This window comes from Ochotona princeps, chromosome X, assembly GCF_030435755.1.
Source record: "Ochotona princeps isolate mOchPri1 chromosome X, mOchPri1.hap1, whole genome shotgun sequence".
In the NCBI taxonomy this organism is placed as follows: domain Eukaryota; kingdom Metazoa; phylum Chordata; class Mammalia; order Lagomorpha; family Ochotonidae; genus Ochotona; species Ochotona princeps.
In genome coordinates this window covers 31828829-31854248 of record NC_080865.1, presented here as the reverse complement: position 1 = coordinate 31854248, position 25420 = coordinate 31828829, and the positions used below count along the sequence as shown (strand labels likewise).

The following is a 25420-nucleotide window of genomic DNA, read 5'->3' as shown; positions in this document are numbered from 1 at the left end:
CTCTTGGGTGGGAGGCAGGAAAACAAGCTGCACAGGAAAGTTTATAGCAGTAACATTGTTGGAAATACTTGGAAACAGTTGCAAGGTTCATCAGTAGATCAGCAAACAAACTTGCAACATCCCGAATAATATCATTCAGCACTGAAAAAACAGAGCTGGCAGGCCACAAAGAGAGGTGGGGGGGGGTCTGCAGGGGGTAACAATATCAATATCAGTGGCTTCCAGAGTTGAGGGAGGGAAGATTAGGCAAAGCACGGGGGGCGGGGGTTAGGGATGGATACATATCATGTCATGGTCCAAGCCCACAGAGTGCATGATTGGAGAATGAACCTTAATGTAAACCATGAAATCTGGGTGACAATGACACAAACTACACTGGTGGCAGATACTGGGAATGCGGGAGGCTGTGGCGAGAGAGGCTACCTCGACACTCCTTCCAGCTTTGCTGTGAACCTGTAACTATCCCCCAAACTCCGTGCACCAATTTTAAGTCCCGTGTGTCTCCCACTCTTCTGTGTGTGTGAGTAATCTTTAATCTTCAAGGTTAGTTCAAATGTTGCCTCCTGGAAGATGTTCTTCTTGTCTTCTAATCAGAATTTGCTTCTTGTTCTGCATGTGCTTTAATGCCATTCTGTTCTTTTCCTTTGTCACTGTTACTCTAACAGCCTGGTTCTGTCTTTTCTAGAAGAGGGTACTGTAATGCAAAGACTGTGGCTCTGGAAGTAACAGAATCAGGACCCAGCTCTGTTACTGAGGGGCTGTATAATACCTGGAAATAATCCCTAAATCGTGAACCGTTTGTGGCTTGAAGGAGGTAATGGTTGAGAAGTAGTGACTCAGTGTCTCTTGTCTGCAGCAATACTTGTTAATCGGGAATTCATGGATGCCTCCGTGACACATACGTGAGCTTCAAGGTCTGGGACTCTGCTTGCAAACTATCTGACATCCTGGTGTGTGCACATGGATAGGATATTTTTCTGGGAAGACTATTTTAAAGGGTTTTAAAGGTTTTGCGTATCAAAAGAGATTAGGAACCTCTGTGCTAGACCAGAAGGTCCGGGAGGGATTAGGTCGGCGTTTCCGGGCTTAATAGGTGCTTTCTTGTGCATACATAGCTTGTAATCTGCACAACAGTGCTTTCAAGGAGGTATTAGCAAAGGCGTTTTTCCAACCTGAGAACGTAGAAACCAAGTGGCCTGTAAAAGGCAGTTTGCAAGCAAGGCAAAAATTACGGAGCATTTATTCTAGGCCGACGAGCGATCTGGATGCTGCGAACCAGGCACAGGCTAGAGTGCAGCCCTACGGCTGCTTCCTTCTGGGCGGGTTCGCAGCCCTTCAGCATGACACGGGACTCGCGAGCTTTTCCCAGGTTTTCTCGGGAGCGAGATGGACTTTTCACCGCCAGGGTGGAAGAGCTCCCAGGCCGCGAAGCTCCGCCCCACCCCGGGCCAGGCCCCGCCCTCTCTGCAGTCGGTATTGTTCGCTGGTTCCCGGCGTCCCTCGGCTGCCCTCGGGAGTTTCCGGCAATGTTCGAGAGTTTCTAACGTGCCCCCCTTGTTGTCTCTCGGCTGCCGTCCTCCCGACCGCCGCCCCCCTTTTCGGCTCCCTCTCCCTCCTCCCCCCTCCCACTTCCCACCCTCAGTCTTGCCCTGCTGGCGCCTCTGGCATTACGGGCTGGGCAAGATGGCGGCCTTCGGGATCTTGAGCTACGAACACCGGCCTCTGAAGCGGCCGCGGCTGGGGCCTCCCGATGTGTATCCTCAAGATCCCAAACAGAAGGAGGTACGGTGAAAAATCTGGATGTGCCAGGGGCCAGGGGCACGCGATCGTAGTCGATGAGGAGGCTTGGACGGCGGTGCCCGGCGTTGGGGGCTCGGGGAGGGGGTGAGTTCGCGGGGGGCGGGGCGATGAGTGGGAGCAAAAGTCCCGAAAGGGGGAAGAGTAAAAGTGGTCTGCCTGCGGGGGAACCCAGCGCCTGGGGCTTTCCGGGCTGGGAATAGGGACTGCTGTGGCCACGCCAGAGGCGCCTTGCTCTGCACACGCTGAGTGCAGAAAGTTGGCTCAGTCAGGTTGGGAGGGAAGTGATGTTGACAGAGCTCCGGGTGGTTAGGAATCTTAGTGACTGTGCCGGTGAGGGAGGGTGGGGTCTAAATGTCCAGAAACGGAGCTGTGAGGGACTGAGTGGCCTGCTCTGAATCCTGCTGCTGCCTTTGCCCCCTGATTCCCTTCTCTTCCCTCTTTTTCCACCACCTCTTCCTCCTAAGGTGAGGAGGCTTGGGGAGGATCCACTAAAATGTCATTTTGCTGCCTCAGGATGAACTGACGGCCTTGAATGTAAAACAAGGTTTCAATAACCAGCCTGCTGTCTCTGGGGACGAACATGGCAGTGCCAAGAACGTCAACTTCAATCCTGCTAAGGTGAGACAACCATGCCAGGCTGAAGCAAAAAGACTGGAGGAATCTCCAAAGCAGCAAAGGCCCTGAGTTAGCAAGACTTAAAGGGACAATGTAAATGACTGAGTTTGCCTTAATAACCTAGTGCCACTACATTGACATTTGCCCAACAAGCCCATGACTACCTTTCTGCCCTTTCTCGCCCCTCTGACGTGTAGTTTTCTCCCTTCAGATCAGTTCGAACTTCAGCAGCATTATCGCAGAGAAGTTAAGGTGTAACACTCTCACAGACAGTGGGCGCAGGAAGCTCCAAGTAAACCAGAAGGACAACTTCTGGCTGGTCACTCCACGCTCCCAGAGTGCCATTAACACTTGGTTCACTGACCTGGCTGGCACCAAACCACTCACACAATTAGCCAAAAAGGTAAACTACTGTTTCTTGTTCTTCAGGCCAAGTGTGGGGGGGGTGTTCGGGGAGTGGTTATTTAGTATCTTCCTGGTACCAGGTAAAGTAACTTGTGTGCAGGTGGTATGGTGTAGAAGGTTAAACTACTGCTTGGGATGCTCACATCCCATATCGGCATACTGGTTTTAGTTCTGGATGCTCCGCTTCTAATCCAGCTTCCCGCTAATGCATCCCAAAAGGCAGTGAATAATGAATCAAGTACTTGGGCCTGTCATCCACACGGAAGACCTGGATGACATTCTGGGCTCCTCACTTCAGCTTGACACAGCCCTCACTATTACAGAAATTTAGGGAGTGAGCCAGGGGATAGAAGATTTCTTCCTCTCTCTCTCTCTGTTTCTCTCTTCTCTTTCTTGCTTACTCTGGCCTTTCAAGTTGATGAAAAAGAAATAAATAAAGGTTTTTAAAAAGCTGCTTGGGTACTGCCTCCTGAGTAATAGAGACCTCACTATTTGTAATGTCCACTCAGGTCCCCATTTTCAACAAGAAGGAAGAAGTGTTTGGGTACCTAGCAAAATACACAGTGCCTGTAATGCGGGCCGCCTGGCTCATTAAGATGACCTGTGCCTACTATGCAGCAATCACTGAGACCAAGGTTAAGAAGAGACCTGTGTTTGATCCTTTCATGGGTGAGTAACACCTCAGGTTGCCTCAAACCCTCAGAATCATTCTGCCTTCCTTGTCTGTAGTCTTTGCTTCTGCTTGTGTCTTGTACTCATAGACTCCATTAGCAAACCTTGAGTAATCTGGGTATCTGCTGCGTGCATGGGCCGTACCATAAAGATCAGTAAATGATCTCTCCCCTTAGAATGCTTGTCGTCTATCAGGGCTAATAACAATTAAAGGTAGAAAGCGGTGCGTGTCAAAGGAGGAGGCAGAAGATTGTGTGAGACTTCAGTGAACAGAAAGATCACTTTCTTTAGGGAATATCTTTGGGGAATCACTTTCTTTAGGAAAGAGAGTGGCATTTGATTGTAAGTAGGAGGACAAATGGAATTTAAAAGTATGGCAATTGGGGCTGGCATTTGTGATGCTAACATTCCATATCAGAGTGCTGATATGAGGTCTGGCTGCTCTGATCCAGCTCCGTTAATGCACCTAGGAAGGCAGCATATAATGGGCCAAGGGCTTAAGTCTACCATCACCCATGTGGGAGAACGGGCTGGAGCTCCTGGCTGCCGGCTTCAACCTAGCTCAGCTGTGGCTTTTGGCAGCCATTTGGGGAATGAACCAGGAGATGGTAGATCTCTGTGTGTCTCTCCCAGTATGTATGTGTGCCCCTCTTTCTCTGTCCTTCTCCCTTTCAGAGAAACAAATAAATGTTTCAAAAGAAGTATGGTAATGGAAGGGTAGGAGGAGGGTACAAGAGGTATTTTAAGTAGAAGGATAATATGATCTAGCCCTTTTAATATCTTTCCTCCAGAATGGACTCAGATCATCACCAGGTACTTATGGGAACAGCTACAGAAGATGGCTGAGTATTACCGACCTGGGCCTACAGGAAGTGGGGGATGTGGTTCTACAGTAGGGCCCTTGCCCCATGATGTAGAGGTGGCAATCCGGCAGTGGGACTACAATGAAAAGCTGGCCATGTTCATGTTCCAGGTAGGGAACGGGGTACATGTTGCATGGAGCATTGGATTGAGCCTGACCTCGCCCCCTGTCGGTATAGGATATAACTTCCTTGCCATCTTACTCTAGTTGTGGTCCTCTTCCTCCCTTCCCTTACTTTATCTGCCTCATCTCTCATAAGTCCCTGGGCTGAATTAATCTTATTGCCACCTCCTGTTTCCCTAGGATGGAATGCTAGACAGACATGAATTCCTGACTTGGGTGCTTGAGTGTTTTGAAAAAATCCGTCCTGGAGAGGATGAGTTGCTTAAACTTCTGCTGCCCCTATTGCTTCGAGTAAGGCCTAGGATTTTGGGTGGGTGGTCTAGGTAGGATCTGAGGAAGAAGTTGTTAGAGAGCTGTGTCCTTGGCAAGAACTCGCGGCTCTGATGGCCATGTCTTCACAGTACTCCGGGGAATTCGTGCAGTCTGCATACCTTTCCCGCCGCCTTGCCTACTTCTGTACCCGGAGACTAGCCCTGCAGCTGGACGGCGTGAGCAGCCACTCATCTCATGTCATATCTGCACAGTCCACAAGCACTCTGCCTACCACCCCTGCTCCCCAGCCCCCAACTAGCAGTACACCCTCAACTCCCTTTAGTGACCTGCTTCTGTGCCCCCAGCACCGACCCCTGGTTTTTGGCCTCAGCTGTATCCTTCAGGTAGGTACAAGGTAGAGCCGCAGCAGTGTTAAAGGAGAGCCTAAAAAGCAGCAGCTGCCCATCCTTGGGAGAATGGGATTGATTCCAAACTGAAGGTGGAAGGAGGCACTGAGTCCTTGCTTGGAGATTGTTGCTTCTCAGTAAGAGGGTGGCGTTTCCCTTTGGGGATTTTGGCAACCTCTTAATTCCCAGGCTAAACAATGGATCCAAAGGCTTTTAGGGAAGTAGATGAAGGAAGGGGTTGGGTATGGAGTGATGCCTGCTTTGGGGATTCAGCATAACTTTAGATCCAAAATCCAAGGGTTGGGGCTTCTAATAGCATTCCAAAGAGATAGCCATGGTAACTGAGTTTGACTTTGCTCCTTCTGTCTGACAGACCATCCTCCTGTGTTGCCCTAGTGCCCTGGTTTGGCACTACTCGCTGACTGATAGCCGAATTAAAACTGGCTCACCACTTGACCACTTGCCGATAGCTCCCTCTAACCTGCCCATGCCGGAGGGCAACAGTGCCTTCACCCAGCAGGTAAGTCTGGCTGTCAGCCTGCAAGTCCCAGATTAGGATATGAGGTTAAATTACTCTTTCAGGTGTTGTGATGTGGAGCCCGGGCACTGTTTCCTTAGCCTAAGGCTGTAGCCTTTTTGATACATCCTTGAAACTTTCACAGGTCCGTGCAAAGTTGCGGGAAATTGAGCAGCAGATCAAGGAGCGGGGACAGGCAGTTGAGGTTCGCTGGTCTTTTGATAAATGCCAGGAAGCTACTGCAGGTACGTATCAGAGAATAGAAACACATTTGAGGGAAGGCTGGGGTGGTCAGGCCTATGCACCTGAGAGTAAGAATGCATTGGGGCCCTAGTTAAGTGCCCTTCACTGCTTTTCCTCTGCAGGCTTCACTATCGGTCGAGTGCTCCATACTTTGGAAGTGCTGGATAGCCATAGCTTCGAGCGCTCTGACTTCAGCAATTCTCTTGACTCCCTTTGCAACCGAATCTTTGGACTGGGGCCCAGCAAGGATGGGCATGAGGTAAAGAAGTAGGGGGACTAGAATGAGCAAAAAGGCACAGTGGCTTGTAGGGGAGGAAGGCATGGTGAAGCCGTGAAGCCGGGGGTGTCTGTAGAGCTGATCTAACGAGGCCCAGGAGCTTTGAAGAGTGGGTGGCAGTGTTTATGAAACTGGAACTTCGTCCTTTATCCCCAACCTTTGTGCTATGCATCCCTGTCTGTCTTCCTTTGGTCTTCAGATTTCTTCAGATGATGATGCTGTGGTTTCACTGCTATGTGAATGGGCCGTCAGCTGCAAGCGTTCTGGTCGGCATCGTGCTATGGTGGTAGCTAAGCTCCTGGAGAAGAGACAGGCAGAGATTGAGGCTGAGGTGAGAGAGGAGAGGCTGAGGTTGGCTGATGGGAAGGTTGGAGACTGAGATGGTAGTGGGACTAAAGTTAAAGGTGCAAGAATAGAGTGGAGAAGAGATAGAGAACCTAAAGGGGAAATCAAGGACCTGAGTCCAAAGTAGAAGGGAGTATATTGCTGTCAAGTTAAAAGAAGGGACCAGCACCTTCTTGGTAGGTGGTAAAGGAAACGGAGATCATGGGGCGAGAGAGAGGGGAAATAGAAGTGAAAAGTGTGGGATCGATAGTTCAAGGGTAGCAAATTAGGGAATAAAGAAGCAAATGAATTCAGACCTACGATTTTTTTGTCTTCTGTCATAGCGCTGTGGAGAATCAGAAGCCGCAGATGAGAAGGGCTCCATCGCCTCTGGCTCCCTTTCTGCTCCAAGCGCTCCTATTTTCCAGGATGTTCTCCTGCAGTTTCTGGATACACAGGCTCCCATGCTAAGTATGAACCCCTGTCACCTTTTACTCTGTCTGGACTCAATTGCCCACCCCCATCATCAGAAAGCATAATGGGGTTGGGGAGATGCAACAGGGAGATCTTGACTGTAATGCAGAATGACTTTTTGACATAATTTTAGTTCCTGATCATCTTGGAGTTTCAGAGTAGAGAAATAGAAGAATAAAAATGGGAACATGTGGCTGAAGCTCTTGCACTCTACAAATAGCAGTAAAGAAGCTCTATTTCTTTCTGAGCCGGAGCGTAGAGTAATACGCTGGGGTAACCAACCACACTTTGCCCCTCAGCCAAGTTTTTGGTTTTTTTTTTCCCCCCGTCATGGCAATCATTTCCTTAGTGTGTCCATCTCCTGGGTCCTCTAGGAACATCCTGCTGGAGGTATGCCCCTCTTTTTGTGCCCACGTCTCTGGTGTTCTTCCTAACTCAGCTGTCTGCCTTCTCTCCCTGCAGCGGACCCCCGAAGTGAGAGCGAGCGGGTGGAATTCTTTAATTTGGTTCTGCTCTTCTGTGAACTCATTCGCCACGATGTTTTCTCCCACAACATGTATACTTGCACTCTCATCTCCCGAGGGGACCTCGCCTTTGGAGCCCCTGGTCCCCGGCCTCCCTCTCCTTTTGATGATCCGGCCGATGACCCAGAGCGCAAGGAGGCTGAGGGTAGCAGCAGTAGCAAGCTGGAGGTGAGCGGGCTGCTCCTGACTGTCCAGTTGTTCTCGTGACACTCCTGTCATCAAGACTCCCCCAGGCCTCTGAGAGTCTCTTCTGCCCAGTAAGGGTAGTTTAGCCTTTGGTGTTGTTATTGTTCATTTAATATTTGCAATATCTGTAAAATATTGGGCTTTTTGAAATGCTTATTTGCTTGTTTTCAACTACTTATAAAGAAAAGTGGCAAAGAGAGACAAAGACAGGTGAGGTGGCAAAACAAAACAAAAAACCAAAAACCTTTCAACTACTGCTTTACTCCTCGAACACCCGCAACAGCCAGGGCTGGGTCAGGTCAAAGCTAGGAAGCTGGAACCACATACAGGTCTCCCACTTGAGTAGTAAGGACCCAAGCACTGGATCCAACTTCTGCTCCCTCCCAGAATGCATTAATAGGAAGCTGGGTTGGACATTGGAGTAACCAGGATGTGAATCTGATATGGGATGTAGGTGTCACAAGCAACAGCTTAACCTGCCATACAGAAACACCTGCCAGTGTAAGGTACACTTTATCCTCAAATTTGAAGATTTATTTCCATTGTAAAGACAGATTTACAGAGAGAAGGAGAAAAAGAAAGATCTTCCATCTGCTAGTTCAATAGCCAGAGTTGGGCTGATCTGAAGCCAGAACTCAGGAGCCTCCTCTGGGTCTCATGGGCTCAGGGTCTCAAGGCTTTGGGCCACCCTCCGCTGCTCTCCCAGGCTACAAGCATGGAGTTGAATGAAAAGTGGAGCAGCCAGGACACAAACCGGTGCCCATATGGGATCCTGGCACTTGAAAGGGGAGGATCAGCCAATTGAGTGATTGTGCTGGGCCCTATTCTGCATTTGAAGCTGAGGGCAACTGAGGCCCACAGTGGTTTCATGTCTGGACAAGGCTTGAATTCAGATGCAGCATGCTCACCTTCCTTCACGTCTCCTGTGAACTTTTCTCAATGGCAAGGCACAGCTTTGTAGGGCTCCAGCAACTTGGCTTGTGTTCTGTGCCCTTAGGATCCAGGGCTGTCAGAGTCTATGGACATTGACCCTAGCTCCAGTGTGCTCTTTGAGGACATGGAGAAGCCTGACTTCTCAGTAAGTTAGATCCTGAGCTTGGAGGAATCCAGCTCCTTAGATCCTCCCATTATGCCTCTCGGGGGGAGTTTTCTTTACGCCCCCCCTATCTACTCCTCCTTTTTCTTCTAAATGTCCTGCCCTTTCACCTTTCTCTCAGTTGTTTTCTCCTACTATGCCTTGTGAGGGGAAGGGCAGCCCCTCCCCTGAGAAACCAGATGTTGAAAAGGAGGTGAAGCCCCCACCCAAAGAGAAGATCGAGGGGACCCTTGGGGTCCTCTATGACCAGCCACGGCATGTGCAGTACGCCACACACTTTCCCATTCCTCAGGTACTGTTGCCTCCCACCTTGGGGCACTCCGTTTTGAGCCTAGGTTTCTGCCCGAAAAGAATTTGCTGAGGGTTGGAGCTGTTGCTGAGGGTATGGGTATGTCGGGAAGGGGCCTGAGCATGGGGCTGCCGAGGAGGCCAAAGCATGCTTGTAAGTAGAGGGTAGAAGAGTCGTGCTGGAGTCTGACGGTGCCGCCGGGATGCAGGAGGAATCATGCAGCCATGAGTGCAACCAGCGCTTGGTCGTGCTGTTTGGGGTGGGAAAGCAGCGAGACGATGCCCGCCACGCCATCAAGAAAATCACCAAGGATATCCTGAAGGTTCTGAACCGCAAGGGAACTGCAGAAACTGGTGGGTGAGAGGCTCCTTGAATGGATCCCCCCATCCACCGACCCCTCCCTGCCACTGCCACAGTGCCCTAGTCAGTCTTCCCCTGCCCAGCGTAGGGAACCCCCCCAGCCATGTCCCAATGTCCTGTCTCTTAGAGTCTCCTGAGAGCTCTAGTCCTTTTGAAACTTCCCCCCTCATTCCCCCCCTCTGCAGACCAGCTTGCTCCTATTGTGCCTCTGAATCCTGGAGACCTGACATTCTTAGGTACCTCACAGTAAGCCCCAAACTGCCCTCCCGCCCTCCCCCTGCCCGCCCTCCACCTAGCACCTCCCCGTATGTACTCCTCTAAGGTCCACAGAGTCTGTGGTCCTCTAAACCTTGGCTTCACTGTCCCCTTCCCTTCCTCCCTCCCTTGACCCTCCCTTCCCTTCTCCCCTCTGCCTTCCCCTCCTTCCCTACCTTCCTTCCCCTTCCTCCTCCCTCCCTCCTGCCCCCATAGCCTTCTCTCCATACCCACTCCCCCCACCCCGCTCCCTACCCCCACTCAGCTAGTTATCTGTTGCGTCCTAACTGGACCCTTTCAACTGTCCCCTCAGGTGGGGAGGATGGACAAAAGCGGCGACGTAACCGGCCTGAAGCCTTCCCCACTGCTGAAGATATCTTTGCTAAGTTCCAGCACCTTTCACACTATGACCAACACCAGGTCACAGCTCAGGTGTGGGCCTCAGCCCAGCCCCTTCCCGTATTCTGGTCTCCTGTCCTGTCCAGTTTTCCTGTGTTCCTTATCTTTTGTTTTCCCCCTAGGCAGGCCAGGCCTGCTGGTTTCAGCCCCTTTCACCATCATCCTTTCCTGCTTCCCTGGTTCTTCTTCCCTCCCTCCACTCCCGCTCACTCCCACTGCCCTTATCAGGTCTCCCGGAATGTTCTGGAGCAGATCACGAGCTTTGCCCTTGGCATGTCATACCACTTGCCTCTGGTGCAGCATGTGCAGTTCATCTTCGACCTCATGGAATATTCACTCAGCATCAGTGGCCTCATCGACTTTGCCATTCAGGTGGGGAAGTTGGGGGAGATAAGGGTGGAGGCAGAAGCTGGCGCTATGGAGGGCCATGAGGTCAGGGCTAGGGGCTCCAGCCAGTTTCCCTGGGCGGGCCATTTGGAGGGACAGAGAGACTAGCACAGGGGGAGGGTGGGGCGGGGAACAAGGGTGGAGAGTGGAACGAGGGTGGAGAGTGGAACATGAGCTGAGATTGCAGGAATAGAGACTTAAGTGCTCCCCGGGGAGGCCCAAGAAACAGATTAGAGCATTGGGCACAGACCGTCCTCCCACTGTGGCCTTCACAGAACTGTATCCTAGAGACTGGGAAGAGGTGTTGTTAATAGAATAAAGGACAGTGGCATATGGTAACAGGGCCCAGGGGCTTGGGCCAGGCCTCAGCCACTCTCGTCCCTGGAAGGAGGGGTTTGTGTGCAACATGAGGGCCCCCGTCTCAGCTCTCACCTCCATTCACCCTGCTAGCTGCTGAATGAACTGAGCGTTGTTGAGGCCGAGCTGCTTCTCAAGTCCTCGGATCTGGTGGGCAGCTACACTACCAGCCTATGCCTGTGCATCGTGGCGGTCTTGCGGCACTATCACGCCTGCCTCATCCTCAACCAGGACCAGATGGCACAGGTCTTCGAGGGGTAAGCAGGGCCTTCCACAGAACTCAAAGGCACAAGGCTCCAGCACACGCCTATGCACATGGGCCAGGGAAGAGCACGTGACCTCACACCATGGGGAGACACCTGCCAGTCAAGTGGAGACAGACTAGTGTTGCCGAGACTTGAATCTGTTTCAAGGGATCTTCATGCCCCAGGGAGCAGGGGAGTTGCATGCCACCTGCTGACCCCTCCTGGCTGACCTTTCCCCGGCAGGCTGTGTGGCGTAGTGAAGCATGGAATGAACCGGTCAGATGGCTCCTCCGCAGAACGCTGTATCCTCGCTTATCTCTATGATCTATATACCTCCTGTAGCCATTTAAAGAGCAAATTTGGGGAGCTCTTCAGGTAAGAGAGGTGGGAGGGAAAGGCTAATGAAGGGGGCCTGGTCCCATCTCCTTGCTGTGACCACTTGACTCAGAAGCTAAGCACAGCCCAAGCCCCTGCTGTCTGTCCAGGACCGTTCAGGGACCATGTTCCCCGCATGTTACTGCATCATTGAGAGCAGGCCTTCTTCCACTGGCTTTGCCTGCAGCCCGTGTCTGTGGGGAACGTGCTCTTTGTTCCTGCCCTCTAGCCCAGGCGCCTGTTCTTGTCTCACATGGTTCCTTTCTTGCCTTGAGTCTGCTTTGTCCCTTCACTCTTTTTCATCGAGAGCTCTCTCTTCCCTAGTTTTTTCCCCTCGCCTTTCCTCCCTGCGCCTTCAGCTCACCAGGCTTCCTTCCACACTACTTCTCTCCTTTGATCCCACCCTTGTAGTGACTTCTGCTCAAAAGTGAAGAACACCATTTACTGCAATGTGGAGCCATCAGAATCCAATATGCGCTGGGCGCCCGAGTTCATGATCGACACTCTGGAAAACCCCGCAGCTCACACCTTCACCTATACAGGGCTAGGCAAGAGTCTTAGTGAAAACCCTGCAAACCGCTACAGCTTTGTCTGCAATGCCCTTATGCACGTCTGTGTAGGGCATCATGATCCTGATAGGTATGGGGTATACCGAGTGAGATGTGGGCACTGCCCCCCTGCCTGGTATGGGGAGGGGTAAGATAGCCAGGGAGGTTCCTGTAGCCTTGATTGTTACCAGGGGAGCTGAGATGAGCAGTGAGTGAATCTGAGGTTAGTGGAGCAAGGCCTTTCCTGAGGGTACCTATGCTTTTCCCTAGGGTGAATGACATCGCGATTTTGTGTGCTGAGCTCACCGGCTATTGCAAGTCCCTGAGTGCTGAATGGCTAGGGGTCCTTAAGGCCTTGTGCTGCTCCTCCAACAATGGCACTTGTGGCTTCAATGACCTTCTCTGCAACGTAGATGTGAGACTTAGCATGGAGTATGGCTGTGGCTGGGGAGTAAGGGAGGAGGAGATGGGGCAGTTGCCAGGGCAGGGATCTGCTCATGATCCTAAAGGTAGTCAAGTGGATGAGCGTGCTCAAGAGTAGAGGCCTGCCACTCCAAGCAGGCCCTTTCTGCACACTGAGTCACAATGACTTGTCTGCTTTGTCCTGCAGGTCAGTGACCTGTCTTTTCACGACTCCCTGGCCACTTTTGTTGCTATCCTCATCGCTCGGCAGTGTTTGCTTCTGGAAGATCTGATTCGCTGTGCCGCCATCCCTTCACTCCTTAATGCTGGTGAACACACTGATCTGTATTCCCTAGAACTTCTAGGCCCCACATTTCAGTCCACACTCAATGGTTATCCTCACATAGGACAGTGTTTAGACCCTGCTGGCCCTCACCGAAGGCCACTGCTCGAGTGTGCAGCTGGCTAGAAGGGGTCTGTTTTCCAGCCCTGGAGGATCTGCAGGCCTGGACTTTGCAGTTGTTGACTCCATGGCTACAAAGCAGTTCCCAGCTCTACCTCACCATTAGAATTATCTTACATTTTTGCCTTTCATCTTATCTCATCTGCCTTATGTCCCCCACCCCAACCCCCAGCACATGCACGCAGACACACACATCCATTAACAGCTCTTGCAATTCTGCTTTTGTTCCTTGTAGCCTGTAGTGAGCAGGACTCTGAGCCTGGAGCCCGGCTCACCTGCCGCATCCTCCTGCACCTTTTCAAGACCCCACAGCTCAATCCTTGCCAGTCGGATGGAAGTAAGTGACCCTGAAACAAGTCAGCCAGCAGTAGAAATCGTGGCTCCCCTACCCCCACCCTTTCTACTTGGGCTTGCCCTCACTTCAAGCTCCCTCCCCAGACAAGCCTACTGTAGGAATCCGCTCCTCCTGTGACCGCCACCTGCTGGCTGCCTCCCAGAACCGCATCGTGGATGGAGCTGTGTTTGCTGTTCTCAAGGCTGTGTTTGTACTGGGTACGGGGATAGGAAGGGAGTGGTGCCAGAAGTGTGTATCGGGTGGAGTGCCAGTTAAACTACAAGGGACGGTCTTTCTCCCTCCTGAAGGTGGTCTCTCTGACCTCTGGGGAAGCGGGGCAGGAGAGAAGTATGCCTGTGTCCCATAGGGCAGAATTCAGAAAGTTTTTGCCCCTGTGTGGGCCTGGGGCAAGCCGCCATACAGGATTCTGATCTCACTCTGTCCTTCCTATCTCCTACCCATGAACCACAGGGGATGCGGAGCTGAAGGGCTCTGGCTTCACCGTGACAGGAGGGACAGAAGAACTTCCAGAGGAGGAAGGAGGAGGTGGCAATGGTGGTCGGAGGCAGGGTGGCCGCAACATCTCTGTGGAGACAGCCAGTCTGGATGTCTATGCCAAATACGTGCTACGCAGCATCTGCCAGCAGGTCAGCCTCACCTTCCCCCCCATGCCCCAGAATAATATAGCCCTGTCTCTAGCCCCTGATCATTGCTACCATATGTCTCTTGACAAACTCTGGCCCATCTGCCTTATCCCCAAGCCCCTCACTGTCTGCCCCTACTCCTCCTGATCATCACTCTCCTCAGGAATGGGTAGGAGAACGTTGTCTTAAGTCACTGTGTGAGGACAGCAATGACCTCCAAGACCCAGTGTTGAGCAGTGCCCAGGCACAGCGCCTCATGCAGCTCATCTGCTACCCACATCGACTGCTGGACAATGAGGATGGTGAAAACCCTCAGCGGCAACGCATCAAGCGGATCCTACAGGTCGGCTGAGGGAAAGGTGGTTGGTCAGGGCAGAAGCAGTGGGAATCTGGCAGAGAACAGAAGGTGCTAGAGAGGGAGACTGATGGGAATGTAGCAGAAATGCAGTGAGAGCAATGACTCCAACGTGGGTTTAGGAATAAATCCCGTGTGGCCCAGGTTCCAGTGTCAAAGTGGTAGGTGAAGGTCCAGCTGTTGAGAGTGAGTATTAGCTTATCCATAGCAGGCCTCATTTTAGGCCTTGTGTGTTTGGTAACTGGGTCCTGCTCGGGAACTGAATTGTAATATCCATTTTTTTATACAGTGCTACGCTCTCCACGTGCACTTTCTTATTAAATCCTCACACCCCTGCGAAGTTGCTCTGAGTATGCCTGCTGACTAGAGGAGGAGACTGAGTCCCAAAAAGGTTAAGGAAACTTGTCCAAGGCCACATAGCTGGCTCGTAGGTTGAGAGTCAGTACGTGGACCCAGGTCTGCCCATACCTTTTTTAAGTTAGCACTTGGACATGGCCTTGCCGTCTGTGTAGGACTCTGGAAGGTTGTTTTAGAAAGTCCCGTTGGGAAGTCTGAGCAGGAGTAGCAGGCTGCGACCTCAATGGCAAGGATGGAAAGGCTGAGCACTGAGCATCCCTGAAGCTAAGGGGTGTGAGTCTCTGGAGCAGCAGTTTTGAAAACAGGCTGCATGTATAGCATTTGAAGACCTGTCCTGAGGGTGGGGCTAGCAGCACCTTGTAGACCTTCAGGAGGCTGAGTGGAGGCTGAGTTGAGACTGGGAGATCGGAAGCTAGCCCCAGGCTGTTGGGGTTCTGGGGGAAGGTGATGACAACCAGCTTGGGGCCTCTGTCACAGAACTTGGACCAGTGGACTATGCGCCAGTCTTCTCTGGAGCTGCAACTCATGATCAAGCAGACGCCTAACAACGTGAGTAGCACCCCAGCCCTCCCTCTCCCATGCCCACATCTGGCTCTGTGTATTAGGAAACTAAAGTCCCTGTGGGGAAAGCTAAGTCTTATCCTTGGGTTCATTTTTGTTTTCTTAAAGATTTTTACTTTATTTGAAAGGCAGAGCAGGAGAGAGAGAGAGAGAGAGAAGGAGAGAGAGAGATTGATCTTCCATCCACTGGTTCACTCCTCAACTGACAGTAACTGATTGCCAGAGCTGGGCTGGTCTGAAACCAGGAGCCAGGAGCTTTATTCAGTTCTCCTATATAGGAATAGGGACCCAAACACCTGCGCTATGCTCCACTGCTTTCCCAGTCCTCATTAGCAGGGAGCTGGATCAGATGTGGAGCAGCCATCCAGGACTCTTAGCTAGTACTCATATGGGATGCCGGTGTTGCAGGTGGCAACTTAACCTGTTGTGCCACGATGCCAGCCCCACACATGATTTCTTGAGCAGAGAAAGATAAGAAAGGATGGGAAGATGGCAAGCATATGGAGCTGGTGATAAGGAAAATGGGTTGGGAGTGTTAGAGCTATCGGGATGTGGTGGTAGAAACCCATTACTGTAGTCCCAGATGGGAGATTTGTGAAGGGGAAGATAGTGGGAAGAACTGGGGAGACATGGAGGTGCTGGAAGGCATAAATCCTGCTAGACCTTGCCACCCATCAGTCTCCGCAGGTGCTCTTATTTGCCCTCATGTCCCATCCCCTCTCATCCATTTTCCTTTACCTCTAGCTACCTATTATAGCATGTCTCTGTCTTCCATCCTCCCCAGGAGATGAACTCCCTCTTGGAGAACATTGCCAAGGCCACAATTGAGGTTTTCCAGCAGTCTGCAGAGACAGGGTCATCTTCTGGAAGCGCTGCAAGCAACATGCCCAGCAGCAGCAAGACCAAGCCTGTGCTCAGGTTGGGTAGAAATGTGTTAGGGCCCATTTTTTTTATGAGTTTCTCTTTTGACCCCATGAATGGCATCTATCACATGGACTTGCTGGGCAGGTTCATCGAGGAAAGGAGAGGATAGCTTGTTCTGATCTGGCCAGTTCCCCTATAACCCCATGTCTTCTATCTTTCCTCCAGCTCTCTTGAGCGCTCTGGTGTATGGCTGGTGGCTCCCCTTATTGCTAAACTGCCCACTTCAGTCCAGGGACACGTATTAAAGGCTGCTGGGGAGGAACTGGAAAAGGGTCAGCACCTGGGATCCTCTTCCCGCAAAGAACGTGATCGACAAAAGCAGAAAAGGTAAAGGATTCTGGAAGGACCAGGATTGAGGGGGATAGAGAGGTGAAGGGGAAGGCCTAGGGCAGAGTAGAAGTTGACACTGAGGGCTAAAGATAAACCACGTAAGAAAGTGGAAGATCAGGGCCCAAGATTGGGGATTCCTGAGCAAGAGGTTGTACCTTAATAGGAATAGAGCTGGGGACTTGGCATAAGGAGGTTGGAAGGTACTTGCTCTCTAATCCATAGTCTCCCTTTTTGTTTTCTTTCCTCCTGTCGGTAGCATGTCTCTGCTGAGCCAGCAGCCCTTTTTGTCACTGGTGCTGACATGTCTGAAGGGGCAGGATGAGCAACGGGAGGGACTCCTTACCTCCCTCCACAGCCAGGTGCACCAGGTACAGGTCTCAAGCCACAGAGGGTGGGTGGGAGGGAAGGGATTGAGGCACCTGTGAGGCCGTCCTGTACTGGGGACTTTCAGCACTTGCTAATATGCACATTGGATGCTTCACTGTGAAGAGAAGATCCCTGAGCCTACACACAACTTGTTTTTCTGTCCTAGATTGTGAAAAATTGGCGAGATGGCCAGTACTTGGATGATTGCAAACCAAAGCAGCTAATGCATGAGGCACTCAAGCTGAGGCTCAACCTGGTGAGGAAGGGAGCTGGGTAGAATAAGGGAGATGGAGAGGCTGACAATGGAAGAGAGAAGACGACCCTGGCTAGGGATTGCAAGGCTTAGGGTAGAGGTCCCAGGTCTTTTTGTGAGACTTCAAGGATTAAACATATTCTCCTAAAGCACATGGGACCTAAAAATGGTTCTTGGCAGTGGATCACTGTAGTCAGGGGCCAGTAGGTTGTGTATATACCCTGGAGCCTTTCAAGGACTCTGAGTATCCTCCACCGTGGCTGGACCCTAGAAACCCTGGAAATCCACTGTGGAATGCTAAATGCAATCATGGAGACTGGCCCAACTCCCATTGTCTGATAAGAAAGCAAATAGAATCTCCAAGATGTTAAAAAATTCAGTCATCAGCTGAGATCATGTAGCAAATCCTAGGCCCAACTGAACAACCTGGGCTCAAAGTGTCATGAGTCCCATTCAACCCCACTCCTAAGCTAAGCTCTTCTTCAAAGCTGGCTGTCATCCCTGAGCCATCTGAATGCCTTCTGGCCCTGGCAGGTAGGGGGCATGTTTGACACAGTGCAACGCAGCACCCAGCAGACCACAGAGTGGGCCATGCTCCTCCTGGACGTCATCATCAGCGGCACTGTCGACATGCAGTCCAACAAGTAAAGCATCCCTGCCCCTATCTGCCCCATAGTTCATTCCCCTAGAGGGTCCCCTGCCCCATGCCTCGTACATGATCCATTGAGGTCAGTGTGGCTGATGCTGTGGACCCCACAATCCTCAGTTCCTCACCCAGTTTTGGTGCCCCTGGGATGACGTATCTGGCACTCCTGTCTGCTTGTAAATACCTCCCCCGACCCCGTGAACACACACACACACACACACACTGAGGCCTTTTTCTCTCTTAACTTTTTTTTCTGGATTTCTCCTTGGTTCTCTGTCCTACAGTGAGCTCTTCACTACTGTGTTGGACATGCTGAGCGTCCTCATCAATGGGACATTGGCTGCAGACATGTCTAGCATCTCTCAGGGCAGCATGGAGGAAAACAAGCGTGCATACATGAACCTAGTAAAGAAGCTGCAGGTGAGTACACAGTGCTGGGCTCTCAGCATATTCTCTGATTTGGCACTTTCTGTCTGGTCTCATCAGGAATTTCGTTCTGGCCCATAGCCTCAACTCTTCCCTTTCATGTGCTTTCTACTTCCTGTCCCTCTTTTTTGGTTGTTGTTGTCTTGTTTTTGTAACTCTGAACTCTTGTCCCTTCTCCTTGTGCCTGCAGAAGGAGTTGGGGGAGCGCCAGTCAGACAGTCTGGAAAAGGTTCGCCAGCTGCTGCCACTTCCCAAACAGAACCGAGATGTCATCACGTGTGAACCCCAGGGCTCCCTCATCGACACCAAGGGCAACAAGATTGCCGGCTTTGATTCCATCTTCAAGAAGGAGGCATGTTCCTTTGTCTTCCCACACCCCTGCCCCTTGTCCTCTTGGAGCCAGAAGTGCCCCTGCATTAACTCCAGGGCTACAAAGAGATTCTGCAGGCTCAGGAGTCCACTGGGCTTGGCCAGTGGCAGAAGCCTTCCCTGGTGTTTTCAGTGAATCATTTACCTTTCCTTACATGGCATCTCCCCATCTTCCGAGTCCCACCCTCTTTGCTCTCTCCCTTAACCTGCCCCCCTCCAACTTCTCTGTGTCTCATCTTCCTCTTGCCTCTGCCCCACCAGCCACCTGTCTGGTCCCCATCCCTCTGTCTGGCTAATGAGACAGTTCTGCCACCAGCCCCCACCCCCCACCCCATCACTGCAGCTGCCTCTTGTCCCTTTCTGTCATTGGCAGTGTCTGTTGAGTAGCCGTAATCCTTACATGCTGCAGCTCTGAGAGGAAAAGAAGTATGCAGGGCTTCAAGTCTAAGGTTCAGCCCATCTGAACCTGTGTTGCTCTTACTGAGCCATCTGACTCTTTCTCCCTGCCTGCCGTTCTTCACCTGCTCTGTCTCTCTCCAGCTGCTTCTCTCTTTTTTTAAAGATTTTTTTTTGGGGGGGGGGTGGAGGGGAGTTAGATTTACAGAGAGAAAGACAAAGATCTTCCGTCTGCTGCTTCGCTCCTAAGTGGCCACAATGGCTGGAGCTGAGCCGATCCAAAGCCACAAGCCGGGAACTTCCTCCAGGTCTCACACATAGGTGCAGGGTCCTAAGGCTATGGGGCATCCTCTGTTGTCTTCCCAGGCCACAGACAGGGAGGTAGATGGGAAGGGGAACAGCTGGGAAATGAACTGGTGCCCATATGGGATCCCAGCACATGCAAGGCAAGGATTTAGCCACTAGACTATTACGCTGGGCCCTCTGGCTATCTCTTTATTGGGCTTTCTGGTTCTCTGGTCCTTTTTCTGTCTTTACTCAGCCTCTCTCTCTCTCTCTCTCTCTCTCTCTCTCTCTCTCTCTCTCTCTCTCTCTTTCTCTCTCTGTCTCCTGCGTTCCCTCCCTGCTTGATTTTACCTCAGTCTTCCTCTAAAGTTCACTCGGTCTCCTTCCCCCACACTCATCTCCTTGTCTATGTCTTGGCTCCTTCCCCTGCCTCTTCCTCTTGCATGACTTCATCTCTCCCCCTTGCCCTCTCTGCCCTCGTAACACTTGCCTCTGCACAGAATTCATGCAAAATATGTAGTCTAGGGATATATGCATGCATTGAGCATGTTTTGCTCCACAACAAACTTTAAGATTTATTGGTGTGTTTATTTATTTGAAAAACAGAATGACAGGCAGGGAGATGGAGAGGTCTTTCGTTCATTGGTTCACTCCCCAAATGACCACAGCAGCCAGGGCAGGGTCAAGCTGAAACCACAAGCTAGGAACTCCATCCAGGTCTCCCACATGGGTGGCAGGGGACCAAGCACTTGGGCCATCTTCCATTGCTTTCCCAGGTGTGGGAGCAGGGAGCTGCATTGGAAGTGGAACAGCTGGATCCTGATATGGGAATGCCCAATGTCCTGTGCAGTGGGTGAACGCGCCATGCCACAACACCAGCCCCACAAACTTACCTTTGGATTCCAGCTTCCATGAACTTGTTGAAGTTCCCTCACATGTGTCCTAATCAGCCTCTCTTCCTTTCTTTCATCCCTGAGTCTCCCTGTGATTTTTCTTGGTTTTCTATCACCGGATCCCTCACCCTCCTCTGCCAGTTCCCGACATCCGTTTTATTTCCGAGTGTTGACGGCTCATTGTTTCTCATTTATCTGGAGCAGGGTCTGCAGGTCTCCACCAAACAGAAGATCTCTCCGTGGGATCTCCTGGAGGGCTTGAAGCTCTCTGGGCCTCTCTCATGGGGCTGGTTCGGGACCGTCCGGGTCGACCGCCGAGTGTCCCGAGGAGAGGAACAGCAGCGGCTATTGCTCTACCACACACACCTGAGGCCCCGGCCCCGTGCCTATTACCTAGAGCCATTGCCGCTGCCTCCAGAAGATGAAGAGCCCCCTGCCCCCACCCTGCTGGAGCCTGAGAAAAAGGTTCCAGAACCCCCCAAAACTGACAAGCCTGGGGCTGCTCCACCTAACACGGAGGAGCGCAAGAAGAAGCCCACCAAGGGCAAGAAGCGCAGCCAGGCAGCTGCCAAGACCGAGGCAAGTGCCGCGTCCCCTCCCAGGATTCCCACAGCTGCTTCCCTTGGAACTTTACCCGTGTGTGGTTGTGGGAGGGCTGGGTGGCGAAGGCTGCTGTTGGCATAATTACAAAGCCAATCGAGTCAACCTAGTTCCTCTTGGCGCCATCTTGTCTGTCCACCCTCCAGCTTCAGGCTACTTACTATCCCATGCCATTCCCACAGGACTATGGAATGGGCCCAGGACGGAGCGGCCCCTATGGTGTGACAGTGCCTCCAGACCTCCTGCACCATGCAAACCCTAGCTCCATACCCCATATTAACTACAGGCCGAATTCCATAGGCCTGTACACCCAGAACCAGCCGCTCCCTGCAGGTGAGTGGCAGCTGTGGGGAATGATGGAATTAACAAGCCTCCTACTGCTGGGAGCTCCAGAAAAGGAGACCACTGAGTAAGAGACAGGAAGAGGGTGGTGGAGGTGAGGAGCCTGAAGATGTCACTGTGCTCTCCTTTCCAGGTGGCCCACGCGTGGATCCCTACCGTCCTGTGCGACTACCAATGCAGAAGCTGCCACCTCGACCAACATACCCTGGAGTGCTGCCCACGAATATGACCAGCGTCATGGGTCTAGAACCTTCTTCTTACAAGACATCTGTGTACCGGCAGCAGCAACCTGCGGTACCCCAAGGACAGCGCCTTCGCCAACAGCTCCAGGCAAAGATAGTGAGAGGGGCTGTAGGGAGGACTGTCAGGGGGAGGGACTTTCTGAGGATCACAGCACTGGCACAGACACTTGGGATCCTCACAGGGACAATGCAAGGTGGGAGATGGCAAGATGGGAGGTGGCAGAGAGTGTTTTCTGACTTGAAGTTTTCTCCTTTTGCCCTATAGCAGAGTCAGGGGATGTTGGGACAGTCGTCTGTGCATCAGATGACTCCCAGCTCTTCCTACGGTTTACAGACCTCCCAGGTAAGGACCCAGGATCATGAGACTCAGGGAAAGCAGGACGAACAGCTCGACACACCCTTGCCTGTGACTCCCTCTCTCCTTCTTCCCTACAGGGCTATACTTCTTATGTTTCTCATGTGGGACTGCAGCAGCACACAGGCCCTGCAGGTACCATGGTGCCCCCCAGCTACTCCAGCCAGCCTTATCAGAGCACCCACCCTTCTACCAATCCTACTCTTGTAGATCCTACACGCCACCTGCAGCAGCGGCCCAGTGGCTATGTGCACCAGCAGGCCCCAACCTATGGACATGGACTGACCTCCACTCAAAGGTACCAGAAGTAATGGTGAGCTAGCTGGAGGACCCTGCAGTATGAGGAAGCAGGTGCCCTGGGGAAAATCCACAGCTAGAGGTAGGAGCAGTCAGAATTCTTGCAGGCCTTGAGGATGCCTGTCTGACCACGTAGTCCATAACCGCCAAAAGTTGGAGCTGGAAGGGATGTCTGAGACCAGTAATCTTACATACAGTTCCCAAACATTTTGTTCTGAGTCCCAGAGAAGCCAGGTGGGTCATGGATCCAACTTTGATAACAAGAAATCAGGAGTTCTTAGTAACTCAAACTGATAAGGAGTCACAGAGCTAGGGTTGAGCTGTTCACAAGGATGGACTAATGAACAAACTTTCCCACCATGATTACTGTTGATCAAGCCTGTGTCTTGAGACTATGCAGGTGAAAACCCTGGAAGGGGCGCTAACTAACTGCCCACTGGGTATCAACAATATGCTAGGACTGGGTGTGGTGAGGGAAGACAGTGAAACGAAGCAAAAATGGCGTCTCTTGTGCCGAAGAATTTTTACTACACTGAGAGAGATGAGACTTACCCGGAGTATTTAGAGAACATTCAGAACAAAGATATAATCAGGTGTGCTGTTGTGTCCTGTGAAGTAAAATAGGAATTCGGGGTGGGGTGTGGGGGGAAAGTGTGTGATAATATCAGTGTGGGCCTGAGTCATCAAAGAGTCGCATGCAGGGGGTCAGCCTTAGGTTGGCCTTTGAAGGAGAGCTGTGCTTGGGGTTTACAGGACTGGGGATAAGGAAGAACATTCCAGAGAAAAGACGTAATATGAATAAAGGCATGATACACAGAGTTGGAGGGCTAGAAAGAAGGAGCTTGGATGGGGTATAGAAAATCTGAACTTAGGTCAAAGAAGGAGGGCTTGAATGTGCCTGAATGCCCAAGCTGTAGAATTGAGATTTGGAGCGGAATGAAAAGAGTGAGACATGTGGCATGAGTGGAGAGGATGCCCAGCAAAAGGTGGGAGAAAACTTGAGACTTGCCCAGCAGACAGTCTGACAGATGGAGATAGGGAGGGCAAAAGAATAGAGCACCTTGGAGTGGTGTTGGGGCACAGTAGCTACTAAAGACCTCAAGTGAGTGTTTTTAGAATTCCTATCACATGCTCAAATGGATTTTCACTTTCATAAGAAGGAAAAAAATAGTTGGACTAAATTGAAGAATTCCTAACCACCAAAATGGAGTATCATCTTGTGCCTTATTCCCAATCTGTCAGTCCCCCAAAGGGCTCTTCTTGTTAGCAGTAAGAAAAATGAATGAATCAGATCAGGGATACAGGACTCTATTACCTAGTTGTTTGTTTATCTGAAGCAGAGATATGTATAGGCAGAGCCTGTGGGTACCAGTTTCCTGCCCCAAAGGCCCACAATGAAAGCCAGGAACTGGGAACCAAGCCCAGGTATCTCCCAAAGATTGCAGGAACTCAGTCACTTGAGCCTTCACTTCTACCTCCTAGGGTCTGCATTAGCAGGAAGTTAGAGTCAGGTGCCAGAGCTGTGCATCATATGCAAGCCCTTAAATATGGGATGCAAACATCTTGAGCAGTTTCTTAACCACTAGGATTAAATGTCCACCTCCAACCCAGGGCTCAAACTCCCTCCTCCTGCCATGCCTTGACCTTTGGCCCTTTGCTCTTTGGAGGTTTTCACACCAGACACTGCAGCAGACACCCATGTTAGGTACCATGGCTCCACTGAGTGCCCAGGGTGTGCAGGCGGGCGTCCGCTCTGCTTCCATCTTGCCTGAGCAGCAGCAGCAGCAACAGCAGCAGCAACAGCAACAACAGCAGCAACAGCAGCAGCAGCAGCAACAACAACAACAGTATCACATTCGGCAGCAGCAGCAGCAACAGCAGATACTGCGGGTAAGGCCCAGGCAGCTCATCTGGGACCCTAGAACCCAGGGGGCGAGGGAGCCAGGCAGAAGCTATTACCACATTGCTACCAAGACTAAAGGAGGCTGGGCACTAAAGCTGCAGTGGTGGAGTGCTTGGCCTAGGGTGGGGCTTTACTAAGCTCCTGCCCTCCTCAGTTCTCTTTTGTCTCCTGAGGAGCCCTCCTGGCAGGGAGGAGTCTGCTGGAGAGTCTTGATTTAATAGCTGGCAGGGCAGCCACGTAAGAAGGGAAGACCATGGGCCCAGCATTTCCTGCTTGTCTCCAGGCCCGAACCACCGCCCCCCCCCCACCTTCCCCATTCCTGCACCTCACAGTCCTGGCTCCCTTGTTCCTCTTCAAAGAGTTCTCCTATGTTCTCCCAGCAGCAGCAGCAGCAGCAACAGCAACAGCAACAGCAGCAGCAGCAGCAGCAGCAGCAACAGCAGCCCCAGCAACACCAGCAGCAGCCACCGCAACAGGCAGCTCCTCCCCAACCACAGCCCCAGTCTCAGCCCCAGGTAGCTGCTTCACTACAGCCCCAGGCTCAGGGACAGCTGGCCCCCAGCCTGGGCATGGAGCCAATGAAGCAACCTGGGGGACAGGACGGAATGGGGGAGAGCCGGGAGGCAAGGCACAAACCCTCTCCAGAAGGGTTGGGAGACTGAAAGGGGGAGGTGGCAGGTTAGAAGATCCATCTTGCACTTCCCATGTCTATCCCAGTTTCAGCGCCAGGGGCTTCAGCAGACTCAGCAGCAGCAGCAGACAGCGGCTTTGGTTCGGCAGCTCCAACAACAGCTCTCCAGTAGGTCCACCTTCCTTCCCAGGAAGAGCCCTGTGGGGTACATGTGGCCTTGGGGTGGGGCAGAAGTAGCCAAGCTGGTTGCTTAGGTCTAAGGGTTAAAGCAGTGGGAGAGGGAAGAAGCTAGCTCTTCCCTCATTCCCCAACCTCTGCTCCCTCTCCCCTTTTTCTTCCCCTCCCCCTGGAACCTAAACAGTTTTTCTCTCTGTACATATCTGCACCTTGATTATTCTCCCAGCCCTGATAATTTCTGGTTTTTCACAGATACCCAGCCACAGCCCAGCACCAACATATTTGGACGCTACTGAGCCACCTGGAAGAACTGCTTGTGCACTGGATGTGGCCCCACCCTTCCCTCTGAATTCCCCAGTCCCCTGCCTGGGCTAGCACCAGTAGTGGTCGGGGCCCCTCCCTCAGGCTCCATTTTTACTGAGTTTTTAGTATTTTTGTTAATGTGAAGCATTGAGCCGTTGGGTTTTGTATATTATTTATATAGACACCCCAGAGCTGTTGCACCCAATACACAAAGCTTCTTTGCAAAGGGTGTGTGTGAGTCCTGCATGGCTGGAAAGGGTGGTCACTCGGGCCAGGGTGGGGGGGCACACCCACCAGTGAGAGCCTTCAGTCTGTTCAGATCCACTCCCCTAGTTCATCTCTCACCCCTGAATGTCTTAATTTTGATTGAATGGCCACCCTCTTCTTCCCTTCCCTACCCTAGCAACATACCAAGATAGAGGACCCTTTCTGTCTTCAACAGGGCAACTTAACTTCTCAGCACAATGAGGCAACTTCCTCACAGTTTGTCTCCGTGGAGGGAGTAGGCCACTGGGACTGGAGCACAGGGAAGCCAATCAATGTAACTTGATTTCCTTCTCCAACACCACAGATG

At 51.8% G+C, this 25420-nt stretch overlaps 1 protein-coding gene across 2 annotated transcripts; it reads left to right on the top strand.

The window, feature by feature from the left end:
* The first annotated feature begins 1470 nt into the window (after positions 1–1470).
* Positions 1471–25086, top strand: MED12 (mediator complex subunit 12). Of its 2 annotated transcripts, XM_058658266.1 has the most exons (46): positions 1471–1782; positions 2314–2418; positions 2627–2818; positions 3330–3489; positions 4284–4465; positions 4658–4768; positions 4879–5133; positions 5510–5656; positions 5799–5898; positions 6019–6155; positions 6373–6504; positions 6842–6968; positions 7434–7663; positions 8679–8759; positions 8899–9069; positions 9275–9419; positions 9612–9662; positions 9995–10113; positions 10309–10452; positions 10918–11081; positions 11313–11444; positions 11856–12083; positions 12263–12407; positions 12603–12723; positions 13093–13194; positions 13296–13409; positions 13663–13838; positions 13999–14178; positions 15025–15096; positions 15893–16026; positions 16198–16359; positions 16619–16730; positions 16895–16984; positions 17516–17625; positions 17912–18047; positions 18244–18405; positions 20201–20575; positions 20779–20929; positions 21072–21277; positions 21446–21523; positions 21616–21670; positions 21746–21833; positions 23500–23722; positions 24116–24250; positions 24453–24534; positions 24796–25086. In XM_058658266.1, exons 1-46 carry the CDS (start codon positions 1684–1686, stop codon positions 24837–24839), a joined length of 6465 nt encoding a protein of 2154 aa, XP_058514249.1. In that variant the 5' UTR covers positions 1471–1683; the 3' UTR covers positions 24840–25086. The 2 variants fall into 2 exon arrangements, with proteins under 2 accessions (XP_058514249.1, XP_058514248.1); XM_058658265.1 differs by having other exon boundaries at positions 21616–21833; positions 24119–24250.
* Positions 25087–25420: the final 334 nt, after the last annotated feature.

Excerpts from the sequence above, each read along its gene's own strand:
- MED12 (XM_058658265.1), top strand. The coding sequence starts at position 1,684 with ATGGCGGCCTTCGGGATCTTGAGCTACGAACACCGGCCTCTGAAGCGG. Across the intron at positions 1,783-2,313 it reads AAGATCCCAAACAGAAGGAG|GATGAACTGACGGCCTTGAA; the intron begins GTACGGTGAAAA and ends TTGCTGCCTCAG. Across the intron at positions 6,505-6,841 it reads AGGCAGAGATTGAGGCTGAG|CGCTGTGGAGAATCAGAAGC; the intron begins GTGAGAGAGGAG and ends CTTCTGTCATAG.